General features: G+C 37.4%; 1 protein-coding gene across 11 annotated transcripts in view; it reads right to left on the minus strand.

Annotated features, from left to right (window-relative positions):
- Window positions 1–14,692, minus strand: part of SMYD3 (SET and MYND domain containing 3) — a 377,228-nt gene that overhangs the window by 36,252 nt on the left and 326,284 nt on the right. For all 11 annotated transcript variants that reach the window (XM_064414707.1, XM_064414708.1, XM_064414714.1 and 8 more), the window contains 2 exons: window positions 12,634–12,721; window positions 9,099–9,273 (listed from right to left, as the gene is read on the minus strand). In XM_064414707.1, the coding sequence (XP_064270777.1) occupies window positions 9,099–9,273; window positions 12,634–12,721 (263 nt within the window). The remainder of the gene's footprint in view (window positions 1–9,098; window positions 9,274–12,633; window positions 12,722–14,692) is intronic.

Below are 14,692 nucleotides of genomic sequence, written 5' to 3' on the forward strand. Positions count from 1 at the left end.
CTCAAACTACAACATGCAGCAATTTTCCATTCTTCTTAAGCAAGGCCTCCAGTTGTATTTACATGAACTTTTTTCCAACATATAATTTGTGCCACTGTCTAAAGCAAAGTACTTCACAAAATCCTTTGGTAAATATTGCAAATTCCCCTTATGCTGAGAAAATTAATCTCTTATATATTTTTCCTTTTCATGACTGTATATACTGAGTCTTTTTTTTTTTTTTTTTTTGTAGCAAAGTAGGATCTAATTCCATTTTTTCAAAGTGTTTCTGCCAGGCACACTATTGCATGAAAATATTTTCTTTTCTCTTTCTCTTTTCTATTTCATCAACACTGATTCAAGTAGAAAGACCTGGTTCAGGACACTTCCACTTGTTGGCTGTTACTTTTGCCAGTTTTCAGAAGGTTTCTGAAAAGCTGGCCAGACTTAAAAGAACAATGTATCTTTGGTGTGCATCATTCAACATACCTGAATTAAGATGCAAATGAATTCATGATGCTGCTACAATGAAAACACTTTGATTCCAAAACTTTATCTTCACTTCTGGCAGCCCATCAGCTGTATCCTCCAAGAGCACACTGCATGGCTAGAGAAGTCTGATTTTCCTCTTAGGAGAGAGAGTTTGCAGCTGTGGCAAGTATCCATTTGCCTTGCCCTCTCCCTTTTTGATCTTTTGTGATGACAGGGAAGAGTTAAAAGAAAGGCCTTTTCACCCTAATTTTGATATTTCTAGGCTTCTTGTCATGATTCTTTGGTTGCCTATATCATAACATACCCATACTCTTCCTTCACTAGACATGTGTGCATTGCATTCCTTGAAGATGACTTTATTTTGGTTTTAAACTACATAATTTTTATTATTAATCAGTGGACTTGCACTATTTTCTGAGGGTGATTCTTTCCTCTGATATATTTCTCTGGCTCTCACATTCATCAGTTTTCATGGCCCTTTCGGCAGCCACTTTCTGTTTCTCTGAACCTTTTTCCTTAGCAGCACTATAGCCTGCCTGTTTTTTAGCCTTCCAGCATTTGTAATCAGTTACCATCTTTGTTCGGCTCTCTACCCAAAATAATTTGCTTTTTCTTTCTTCCTTCCTACTTTCATCTTCAAAGTCACATAAATAAAGCTGATTCAGGCTTCTGTGTCTCGCCTGATGATAAAATGACAAACTGAACCCGAGAAAAGAGGTTCCAGTATACTCAGGGGAAGAGAAGAAGGGAGAAGAAGCACTGAATCACCTCCTTAACCATGAAGCTGGTTTATCTGAAGGCTGAAAAGCATCTCAGGGCTGGATACCAGCACACAGTAGTTGGGATTCTGCCCTAAGGCAGTTAGAATTTCTAATAGAAAAGCAGAGTGGAAAGGAAGCACCTTTTGTGGCAGCCAAGGGAATGCATGCAGAAGGGTGTATTGACCAGACAGTCAGAACAACATCAACTCTTTCACTTGAAGGTGCATAAACCAATATTAGATGCTGTCCAGGTAAGTAAGAAAAAAGATTAGGCATTGACTAAATTTCTGAAGGCCATAGACTGCTGTATTTATGAGGTAGCACAAGTAGTGTTTCCATAGTTGGTATTCTCAGCATTTCCCTGTGGTACAATTCTACTGCTAATTATATAAGGCAGAGTGCTAGCCTAATGTGGCTGTGATGGTTCTCATACCAGGATTAGATAATTTAGAATTAGGTTTCACACCTCCAAGGTTCTTTGTATAGAAACACTGGATTTTCTGGTTTTATGGGGTTAAGGAAAACTGATTAACAGACCTTGACCAGGTCAGGGATTTGGTATGCATGGCCCTGTTAACAAGGGTAACCTTATGCACCCAAAAATAAGGATATTCCTGGTTTTCAGGTATATCCAAGTAAAGCATTCCTAATTACATCTTCCACGACATTTTAGCCCTTTTACTCAATAACAGGCAAATTCAAGATCTGGTGAGCTTGTAGTCTACCATCACATCACTAACTGTGTGGTCTCTAGGATTTGCTCACTGCAGTAACTTACATTTTCCTCCCACCTGTATGCTCTTATTTTTTTCTTCCTTTTCCTATCAATATGACTGAAATTTCAGCTTTACTCAGCATCACCTATTTTACTACAGAACCTCTGTGATATTAATTCTTTGGATTCCCTGCTGGATGGATCATCTCACTAGGAACTTAGTAATTCATCATCATGGTTCTTGTTTGACAATACCTCCTTCGATTTTTAGGCTCAGCACACCCCTCTTCAGAGCACCATCTTTCCATCACTCTCCCTTGATTGATTCACCCTTTAAACAAACTATGTCCTTCAATTTCTTTGCTCTCCTTATCCACCGCTCCTTTCCTCTTCTCTTCCTCAGGACTATGGTTTTCCTTTTCAGTAACTTTTCTAGTTTTTCAATAGGGAAAAATACTGCCTTTTCATCTTTTTCAGCCTTTATCTCTCCTATCTGTTTTCTTGCTTAAATACCACAATTTAACTTTTTCACTACTGTTCTCATCTCAACCACAAGAAACTCTTAATTGATTTCCACCTTGGAAGTATTGCCAAGTCTCCTCTCTCTGCTTCCTCAACTCAAATTCACAATTTATTCTAACAAAGAAATATTTTATATTTTATGACCAAAATCAGACTCTTCCTAATTCTCCCCTCAGAGAATGCATTGTTCCTTACAGCTTCTCTGCTCCTATTTCCTTCATGCCCTTTTTTTGTCTTTCATCAGAGATAGAACTGTAATTTATCTTTTTAAGTGATTCTCCTCCCTTTTTTTCTGCCTTTCACCATGATTTCTACCTCTAAAATAGCTTTTGCAAAGCAATGTTCAGTTATTGTCAAAGAAATCCAAAATGCCATAGATGTTTCATATGTCTCTACTTTTTAACTGTTAATTGCTCCCTTGAAATCACTTCCCAATGTCATTTAAGTTTAGGGTCTAACAAACTTTGTTTAGAGTCTGTATGCCATCAATTCCACCCTTTTCTTCTTAGCAAAATCCATACAGACACTGAATTCTTCAAAATTGTTCTCAAAATTGTTCCAACTGAATAGCTACATTGCATTTTTTTTCACACCACATATGTCTTTTTAATATCTGCTCATGCATATACTCACTTCTGTTTTTAAATGTGTGTCCTTTAACTAGTGTATAATAGCAAGCAGACTAATGAAAAGAGCTCAGGTAGTGGTTGTATAAGTCCTTTGTAAATTGCAAGCATGCATGTACAAAAAAACAAGAAAGGATCCCCTGATTACAAGACAAAAATACCAACTATAACAGCTTAAGTAAAAAAAGAAAAGCAAACAAACCAAGAAACACCAAAAGCAAATTGAATCTCTTGGGCTCTGGTAGGCAGGCAGACAGACTGGGACCGAAATCCTTATTCAAGATAAACATGAACCTCTGAATGGTCTAACATCTTAATCTGAAAGTGGTCCTACAGTAAAAAAAACCCAAAAGAAATCCCTGTAAATGAAGTTATCATTGCAAAGAACACAGAGCTTTCAAGATCTGTGAAATCTAAGAACACCTGGAAATGCTATGCGAGAAATGAAGAAATCAACACTTGCAGTTGTGTCAGAAAAATATGCAACTCTCGGAAATGTGGTGATTTAGTTTACTAATATCACTAGGAGATCACTATCTGTAAAATTCAAATTCAAATACCTCTTGACATAAATGAAAGATGAAACTAGAAACTAAACTTGAAACTAGAAGCTAAAACTGAAGATAGTAAGCACCAGTATACAAATATAGAGCTACTGGACATAAATTGACCAAAAAAATCTTGCAGCAATGAAGCTATTTAAGGAAATCTTAGCCTAAGAAATGTGGTATACACTGAACAATGTACTGCAAATTAATACTGCTGTTGCTGAGCTTCTACTCATGTGTGATAGAGTATATTGGACAAGCCAGTGACATTAAAATTATACCGAAAAAACAGCTGGTGTGACTGGACAGAACAGTAAGAATTTTTACCCATACGCACAATATGTGAAAATGAAGAAAGGTAGAAGGTGGAGCTTAACTCACCTTCTCACTTACGGCAGTGTGAGTTTATGGAAGTCATTGAGGATTATGCAGGTCAGTATCACTTTGGGGGACAACTCATGGTTGTAATGGAAACATACAAGAAAAAGAAAACTAGGAAAGAGCCAAAGAATTGAAGGTGATGGTGCTATGCAGACATACACAGCAAGCAACCAGAAAAATAGAAAATTCATTTCCTACATGGGAAAGGGATTGATCAGGTCATGGATAACTTAGGCACCAGACTTCAAATGTAAAACCTCTTTATTTCATTTTTTGGAAAATGCTGTTGGGACTGGCAGGCAGGAAGTAGGGAGGAATGGAAGACAGAAGTGGGTTGCTGAAGTGTTTCAATGGATTACTAAACATATCAGCTCAGTGACAAGCATTATCCCTGTATGTGTATGGACAAAATAAGGTACACTGAAGCCAAAAATGGTGTAAATATTGCTACAAACATCTGTCTTTTGGAAGAATTACCTATAATTAACCAGAGACAATACACTGTCTTATTTATACTGGGTTTTCCTCTTCTTTTTACACATTTTTCTTTAAACATTAAATGCCATGGGCATTTTCCAAAACCCCCAGCAAAGTGAATAAAGAAGATTTAGTTCTTTCCGTTCTTTGTTTCATTATTTCTTTAAATTGCTTTCTCCACCTTGACATTTTTCTCTCCCTCTCGGGTGATCCCAGAGGTAAGATTTATGTTTACAACTGATGGTTTATGATTAAGACATTGAACTTTGGTCACGGAATTAGTACTGTCTCTAGGTTCAGAAATGCGGCAGCCAGGCACGAACCCCCGGGGGACCTTCCATAACCAGGGTGCTGACTGGCGACGAGTCCGGGCTGTAACCCTTAAGCAGTAGCATCCCCCAGTGGCCCTGGTTATCACTGCAGTGCAGTTTTGGGGATATTTTTCGGCTCTCCAGCTTTCAATGTAAATACAAATTCAATTCAAGTACCTTAGAACTAGCCAGTACACAGAAGTCTGTTGAGCTCAATAAAGAAGCAAAGATATTTGATTAAAAAAAAATTTCCAGTTATTGCATGTATCACATGTGTATTGCAAAACACATAGCTGTAAAAACGGGTTTTTTTCTAAATGCATTCAAAAAGGGGGGAAAGTCAGACCAAAAGAAAGTCAGACTCTTTACTGGAAATCCTTCTTGAAGAGGAGAAAATAAGTTTAGATTTTGTTCCAAGAATATTAAATTCTACAGCTTTTTTTGGCTTTTTTACAAGATCATGATTCAAGAAAAGGATACTATAGCAACCATCAATTTTTAATCTGCCTTTTGATTGAAGTTCACATAGTTAGAAAACACAGACCATCATACATATTGAATTAGAATTCTAAATAAAAAATTCCTGGCTGGTATTTCATTAACCCAATGAAAATTCAACCATGTTCTCAGAAAAAAACAAGAACACACCAGCCACTGTTCTTAAACCCAGCCCTTTGCAGAACAATCCAAAATTGCACTCACTGGGATTGCTTTCCCTGTTGCCTAAATGAACCCAGTCACTGACAAAAGGTGAAGTAATGGGGTACTACAAAATATTACTGGAAGGGATAGAGAGTAGGAGGAGGTAGAAGGGCAGACAAATGATGCACAGATAACACAAATATGGGGTGCTTGCACTACCCAGCTCCCTGCAGAAGCAGAGCAGTCACATTGCACCAGCCCTGCATTTGTGCTGACTCAGGAGAGGGGCTGGAGGGGGAAGGACGTGCAAGGCTGCTGGGTGAAGAGCCAGAGCAGCACTCCTGCTCAACACTTCTGCACGGGATGAAAAGAAGGAATTTTCTCTTGTATACTAAGCCCTCCACTTACCTCTAATGCTGCAGCACTGCAGATGAAGGGTTTTCAATTAAAACAACCCATCTGAAAATCAGTGGGATTTCTACATTAGCTTGAAATTCAGCAGGGGATTATAATCAGTGCAGAGCAGAAATCGATGAACATTTTTGTTGTCTCTGTCTCAGAATCTCACCAGACCTGATGTCCCATGAGCCCAGAGAGGTGACATGGTGTTATCCAGCAGGTAAGCCCAACAGGCCTGTGGTGTCACACAGTTACTTCTTTTCCTCCTCTGACCCTTGTCACAATAGCTGAGGATATCTAGCAGAGTTTTATAACAGATGCATTTTTCCACTCTCTGGCAGCAGTGTAAAGCACTGAATACTTGAGACAAGGGAAAATATACCCCAAACATAATCCCCAGAACATATGTGCCTTGTCAGTAATTTAAGGGCTAAATGCTGGGTCCTTCCTCTGAGGTAACCTAAGGGAAATCTGTCTTTCTCAGTATCTCTGAATCTGATCCTTCACGGGCAGCAGTCAGACCAGAGTGTGAATGTGCTAACTGAGACATGACAAACCCATGTAACACCTCTTGCTGATACTCTGTTATTCTGTGGTTAAGGCTCTTGAGGATTTTTGAAAGGAAGTTTATTTTTGCAAGCTGCTGAGCGCTGACTATGACATGGGGCAGCTTTCACTTAGGCAAATGTCTTAACTTTGGTTAAGGCTCTTGGACAGACAGGCTATTAATGGGGCATTTACAAGGAAAGCTGTGTAGATACACTTGGCTTGGGCTATTCAGTGAAAGTACCCACTGTAGATTTTAACAAAAAATGGATGGCTACAGTTCGGCACAAAAGGAGAAGGCAGCTTTTCGTCTTGGCAGACACTACCTCTTCCTTTATTTTCTGCCAAACTATTTCAGAGGTCCTGAACAATGCTCCTTATTGATTATTGCTACCTAAAACACAGGGCCTGGTATCCAGCATGAAAAATCAGTTTAATGCAGTATAGATCTATCTCTGCCGCTTACATGAAGTGGATGATTCTGAAAAAGTCGGCAACCATCATAATGAAAACATACATTATGATACAATGTGTCACACAGCACTGAAAATTAATCCTGCTGCTAAAGAAATGGAAAATGCACAATAAACACATTACCTGAAATTAAAACTGGTTCTGACCAAATCTCCAGAGCCTTTAAAGTTGTAACAATGATTTCCTATTTATATGGACTGCGCGAATTCTCAGGTGATTCCCTGTGGAGATCTGTATGAATACTTTTTCCAGAGCTGAGGAAAGGAAAATAGGTAGCTATAATGGAACTGCAGGAGCAGCCAAGCAGTAGATTGATTCAACAGGAGAAATTCAATGTATCCCAAAGGATTTCCTAGGATTTGCTCTCCTGCTGCTTAGGGCACAATTTGTTGTAATGAGAAACTGAGGATTTTGTTTCAGGTGTGTCAAAGCTTGTAGTGATGACTTCAAAGTATAAAGAAAAAGAAACAACTGAAAGTCTCTCTTAAATAATGTTTTTGGGTGAGGAGAGAATAGCGACAAGCTCTCCAAGGTGCAAAAAAGGTCAAATATCTTATGTAAATAATTATTACCTTAAGAGATGCTAATTGGATGCACAGTCAAATCCTTCATCTCCAAACTGCTGCACAAAACAGCTTGAAAACTGTGGTACATTTCAGCAAGCAAAACAGAGAAAGCTTCATTAAATTATCTGGTAAGATTGCACTTGGTCTCACTGCAATCTCTGCTCTCAGAAATGTCTGTAGAAAAAAAAATGCTGTTTTCAGTTGTGAAGAACTGAGTTAACAACTTATAAAAAACCCAACCCAAAGCAACTGAGGTTTGGGGTTTTTTATTGAATAGAGGAACATTTAAACACGCAGACTACTCTGTTCATATGAAGTGTGCCACAAGGTAGAACACTGGCAGGAAGCATGTACTGCTGCAGTACTACATAAGCCTGTATAAAAGGTTAAGTGGGATGTGTACAACGTGAATTTCACCCCGAAGAAATGTGAAAATTTTTAGGTACTCATGTCCACCTCTATGAAAAGGAATAGTCATTATGAACACAGAGCTACTCTACAGTTGTGATGCATCACAGCCTATGCAGGTTTTATCAACAATCACTTTTTAGTGAAAGCTCTGAAACACTATGTTCCTCAAGTGAAGCCCTGAGTTTTGTTCAGAAACAGGCTGCCATATGGGATTTCCTCAGGCAAAACACTGAATGCTGATGGCATCTCCATTTGATTAAGGAAAATATATAGCATCTGAAATGTTCATATTCACAGCAGAGCATATTGTTCAGCTCTAGCATACCCCTCACACTTCTCAACATCACACATGATATTGAAACACCACGTGGTGCACCAACAGAGAAGAAATGGATGCTCTAAAAAGTACCTTCCTGAGAATGAACATTCATGTGTGAATGACATTGTACCTGGACACTCAGCACAGGCTTACACTTGGCTACAAACAATGCAACTACTGAGAACCCAAAGATGTGAGTCTTCTAAAGCTTTTAGCACACGGACCAAAGCAGAAGCACCTACCCTTTCTCTATCAGATGAACCAAAGTTGCCTTACAGCTCCAGGCTCCAATCAACTTAAAGCCTTATCACATTACGTATGAACTCCTAGACTATCCTACCTTATCAACAAAAGACCATCAGACTCAGAAACTCTCCCAGCACACAGCACAAGAACAAGTACTGATCAGGAGAGAAGAAAAACAAGTACTTCACCACCTTGATCTCTTCCCCAAAATAAGTACCAGGAGCTTTTTAATTTTGAGTTGATATTGCATTTTGCAAGACTTTTTATTCTTTCTGTAAAATCTATGCATAGAGTATATGGAGAATACACATTATTTCAACCAGCTACCTGTCCCTCACTTTTGGCCTGTCTCAGCACAAAACACTGATACCCTCATGTCAATAGAGCCTGAAACAGAAAGTCAGCTTCTGATCAGGGACGGGGCATCATCTGAACATATGAAAAAGCAAGGAGATAATAATCAGTTATTATTATAGTTCCTGTTATCCTTTAATTTGCTTTCAGCCTGACTGTGAAAGCAGAACAAGCATCCTGCCTCATTCACTAACCTAGAAAGTAGTGCAAGATACACACAAGAAGTAAAAACAGTAAGGAGCATCAAGATGAAGCACAGTCTTCACTTTTAATGAGACAGCCAGCTTTCCCCTCTCTTTGGAACCAGCTGAACCAATTACATCCCTTACCTGTATGGTTCCAGAGTCCTGCTGCCATAATACAATGCTTCTTCCCAGGATTCAAGGTTAATACAGGCATCCATGGCACAGTCAAGCATTTTCAGCTGATAGATATTTGTATCTGGTAGATGACCCTCGTTGTTGCTCAAGAGATCCTGGCACCTTGCCAGAACATGCCTCCACTCTGTTATTTGCCTTAGTTAAAGAAATATATTTATTCAGGCAAAACGACAATTTCTAAGTGTTGTTTAGCAAGGAGTAAGAGTCTCAAAGCATTAAAATAGAAAAGCTGACATCATTCCAGGCTCTGCTACAATTCTTGAAAACATACTTAAATGCTGAAGTGGCAGCTTAGGTAACAGTGCTTCATTTACATGTAGCAAAACAATTTCTAAAGAAGGCAGTATTTTAGCAATAAATGGTAAAAGAAAGATGAAAAATGGCAAGGATATTTTAATACATAACAAAAATTCAAATAACTTTTATTTAGGTACTGAAACATTATTTACTTAAGATACTCCAGTTCTTAAAGCCAAGGGCAAGAGTCAATGGAAATTTCTTTTAAAAAGTCCCAGCAGCTAAAAAATTTTTTCAAAAATTTATATAAATATATATTTATATAAAATAATGACTTATTCTTTTATGCTGCATATACTTTTTTATCATTCTCATGAAATTAGAACCTTTTCTTGAAATTAATTTTCTCCTTGAAACACTCATGAAGAGCATTATGATTTTTTTTCATGTACAGCTGCACATTTCATGCATGAGAAAGAAAAGAATCACAGTTTTGATGTCTGACTGTAGTCCAGGACTAATGATCTTGGCAGTAAAGGAGATTTTCACTTCCAATGCTACAAGATTTTTTGTGAGGCTGGAATATCAACCTCCTCCTTTTGTCAGGAAAGATAACCTTGCACTCACTTTATTTGGATATTCCTTAGCATAAATCACTTTTTTCATTACATTCTACATTGATTTGACTTCTCTGTGGACCAGATTCTTCTCTCTCTGACAACACCTAATCTGAACCCCAAAACTTGCAGTTTTCAAATGAGTATTACCACCTGTGATTATACCCATGGGAGTCCCAGAATGCAAGAAGTCTTAACACCAAAAAGATACTACTCACATAAGTAAGAAGAAATGAAATAAAGAAAAAAAATTAGACTTACAGCAAGAGAAGTGACAACATTAATTGTATTATAGCCCTTTCCACACAATCAGCTCAAGGAAGTCCAGCAGTTATCTTCACAAAAATTATTGCAAGTACTATTCACACTAATCCAGTAATGAATTTAAAGTGCACAATGACAAACCTGTGATGAAGTAATTAGTCCATCTTGAACATGGGAATATTTACATACTTAAATTTAAGAATGCGACCACCATGGTCCATTTATAGCATTTATAGCATGGTTGTTACAAGGCTAAACTAATTATTTGTGAATTGCTCTCATGCCCTTGGATTGAAAGAGCCATATAAGGGAAGGAATGTGTTATTATAAAATTGCACCTTAACCTTTATATCTTTGGCAAACATCCATGTATTCTTTACAACTGATTAAGGACAAAAAACAGAAGAATGAGGGATGTTATTTCCACTTGATACAATTTTTGTAGAAAGTACAAACCGCTGACATTCTTGAAAGATTACCATTTTAGCTGATGCACAGTATGTCTGCTTTTACTTCTCATTATTCTACTTTGTGCACTCACCAGCATCTGATAGTAGATGTGTTATACAATAAAATCTCTTGGGACAAAATTTTCAGGTAAGTAAAATTGCAAACTACAAAACCTGCCATCAGCTGCAACAGTACCAAGGAGCTGCATGTCCCGCATCTGCCCAGGAGCAGAGGAGGACTGTCCCAAGCAGCTGTAACTGTAAAATTTGCATTTTAACACCACATCAGTTTCAGTCAGAGTGTGGGAGTCACCAGCTTTCTCAACTGTAGAAAGTGTTGGTTTAATTAGTTTAAAAAATGGTATTTTCAGGAGCTAATAACTATGTGCCTCAGTCTGCCAGGAAGGTTTTCTACTCATTATTGGCAAGTGGACAAAAGTCAAGTTCCCTCTCCAATACTGCACTCCCCACTGCAGGTCAGTTAACACGGGTATTGTGGTGCAGTGGAAGGAAAGATGACACGTTTCAAATAGTGCATGACTGAGAACAGAAGCTGAACAGACAACAAGAACAGATTTTTCCAGCCAGTCCTGATGCCTTTTATTACCACACGTTTGATTAATTTTTAAGTATCAGTTAAATCAATAATCTTCATTAAAGACATTCGCAAAATACATTAATGCAATTTCTCCTGCAATTTAATACAGCAACATTAAATAGGACCAGTATTCTGACTGCACAGTTTAAATATAAGAATCATTGCACCTTCTGGTTGCATATCTATAATTTAACATGCAGATTGAAAAGTGGACCCTGAAGATCTATTTCAGTACTGTCTGTTTCAATCCAGTGACAACAGAGAACTTAAAACAAACTAGAAACTATGTGAGATTAAAACAAGGTGAGATGATTGTTTCCCCTTTGCTAAAAAAATTAATCTCTCTGGATTAGAAAGAAACAAACTCAGTGTAATGGGTTGGGGTTTTTGTTACTGTATAAATTGTGATCACTCGTTTCCAGCCTGGAATATCACTATGCAAACTTGTTTTTTGTGCTGCCAAAAAGGAGTACTGGAAGATTAATTCTTTCTAGCTTGAGAGAAAGCCCATGTTTCTGAAAATGGTAAGGCATCTTGCCACAATAGGCCAAATTCTCAGTCAGGGAAATTCCACTGAATAGACCAAGATAAGAAAGAGATTAATAAACCCATAGTATTATAGTAAAAATCTCCAGCTCTCTTCTGCTCATCTTGTCTTGGTTGCTGCTGTTCACTAATTTCTTTAATTGGATTGAATATCTACATGGCAGCCATTAGACTCCAGTTCTGTTTATTAGTGCAAGATCATTTCATTCAATTTGCTTAATTATCAATTATTATTATATATTATTATATCCTATTATAATGATGTTATAATTTCTGCTGTAAACCTGTCTGTGATTATTTCCTTGTTATTGTCATTGCTGTGCAAAGAATGAGAACCTGTAAACTTCACATTGAGAGTAATGGAACAAAGAATTTAACAACATTCCAAATTAAGCTTTCTTTCATTTAGAAGTGGATTTATATGAAACCCACTTCTAAATGAAGTGGATTTCATATAAATTAAATCCACTTCATTTAGAAGTGGACTGTGATAGCAGTGGGCTGTGATAGCAGAAATCCAAATCAGAACCAAAATATCCCTTCATGTCCTTGATAGTTACTATCCCTGACACAAAGCAGTTCCATTCCAAGTAATGAGAGGCTCTATTATTAATACAATTAAGAATTTTACACATTTTAAACATCAAATGAATTTAAAAAATAAAATAAAAATAATGTAAATGTAAGGAAACTAATCTCAAGAGATGAACTGCATACTAGTGGAATCTTTTCACAGCTGAATGACACACTGTAGCTTGTCACTGAAAGGATACCTTCTTTTGATTTTGGATATCTCACTTCATTTACAGCATCTTTGACTTCTTTCCAGGCATGCTCTTCACCGGCCAATTTCTCAGCATCCTGGATAATGGAAACAAATGCATATAATGACAAAAACAGTAAAATGACAATATGCAGTAATGATGAAAAAACAGGGTAAAAGGATTTAACTGTTAAAAGCTACTTGTAGAAACTGTATTGCTTTTTTTCTATAAACACAAAAAACCAATTTCATCTGGAATTCATACTCACCCTGTTTTGTAAGCAAATGAGATGATATAGAGAAAAATGAATGCAAACTTGGAAATATTAAACACCCAAATCAGATATTAAGTTTGCAACAAGAACTATGATTAACCAGAAGAAAAGCAATAATAGCACGTTTTTACTATCAAAATGCATTGAAGAGATCAAATTCTTTAAAGACCTGCTACCTAAGACTTCCCTTAAGCACGCTGTAGAAAGGATGTAGCAAATAATTTTGCTTAATCACGTGGTGATTACAGAGACAAACAGCGAGAGTTTAGCTTCATCCATTACAGTTATAAACATGAGGTTCCAGGAAACCTCAACTCAGAAAAAAGCTGAACTATCATTTATACCATTACTATTACTTCCCTAGTCCATTGGATTCTACAAACAGCTACATTTTCCTATTGCTTTCTCAAAAAGAAAGCAAAAATAATTAATGGCTACAGCAGTAAAGAGAAAGTTTCCCATTTCCACTCTCTAGCAGTGACTAACTGAACCTCAGGCAAACCACTAGGAACAAATGCATTAAAGCATCTACACAGTTAAGAGTCTTGTTTTCCAAAAGCATCTTGTGCTTTAATTTGCTTTGCTATAGAACTAAAATACCTTTAAAAATCTGGCCTGTAACACACTGCAGTTTATTACCACTCTCTCCTTATAAAAGGCCCTGCTACTTTGAGTAAGAGGTTTTTTAAGTACAAAGTCTTGCAGGAATATTTTAAATTCAGTTCTAAAAAGATCAGCCTTCAGCAGGTGTAGAGGCCTGCAGAGGAGCAGGGAAAGTGTGTTAAAATCATACCAAGCACTTTGTAACCAAGAGATGCTCACCAGGAATCACAGAAGTACCTCCACTGAAAAGCCCATCATCTGTAACTGCTTAGAATTGCATCATTTTCTTATTCCACTGCTCCTCATTTGCCATAAATTCAGAAAAAAAAATTACAGTGAGAATCAGCACTCAGTTTCACATTTAATTTGCAGTTTTGTCTTTCCATCTGCTTCCTGAAACAGCAGACCTCTGTGGATTCCTGGGATGATTAAATCAAGATTAAATCAAGGTTGCTCTCAGCTGCCCTACCTTCCTGTAGAGCTTTACAAGGAGGGTGGCCTGTCCCTACTGCATTTTGAACATAAACTTCCCTTACAATCAGTTGTCTGAACAAAATAATCACCTGAAAATAATTTTGTGCAGAGCTGAATTTGCTACCACAAGGCATAAGGTGAATGTTAGGACAAACCTGCTCATACCACAGAAATTTTATCAACACAGTGAACAAACCTGCCCAGCTCTCTTCCAGCTTTGCAGTAGCTGGACACTGAATCTCTTATTGCCAGTGTAACCTCTACTGATTTTTGTCGGTCTACATCTACTTCTGAACACAGCTGGTTAACCTGAAACCATCTCTAAAATGCTTTCATGGACCAAGTGCTGCTCATTGACTGATCTAAAAAATAAATCCAGCCTATAAGATACCAATAATGACATCTGTGAAATCTTCCATTTAAGGAGCTACCAAACCAGAAAAATTGTTTTAAGTTATCTTTTCTCACTAGCCCTAGTATCATAGAGTGTATCGCTAACATGTTGTAAGCCTAGCAACTAAAACCTCAGAAACATGGGAATTGAGAGAGATTTATAAGTGAAAGAAGGAAAACAACTATGCAGTAAGGCCAAAGACTTAGGGCTCAACTTGCACATAGCAAGACTGATGGATGAATGACTAAAGTGTTCACTCAGATGGGATTAACCTTTTTCTGTCTAGTGCAGCTTTTTGAGTTACTGTTTTCTTCTGGCATTTA

The sequence above is a fragment of the Passer domesticus genome, chromosome 3, assembly GCF_036417665.1.
Source record: "Passer domesticus isolate bPasDom1 chromosome 3, bPasDom1.hap1, whole genome shotgun sequence".
In the NCBI taxonomy this organism is placed as follows: domain Eukaryota; kingdom Metazoa; phylum Chordata; class Aves; order Passeriformes; family Passeridae; genus Passer; species Passer domesticus.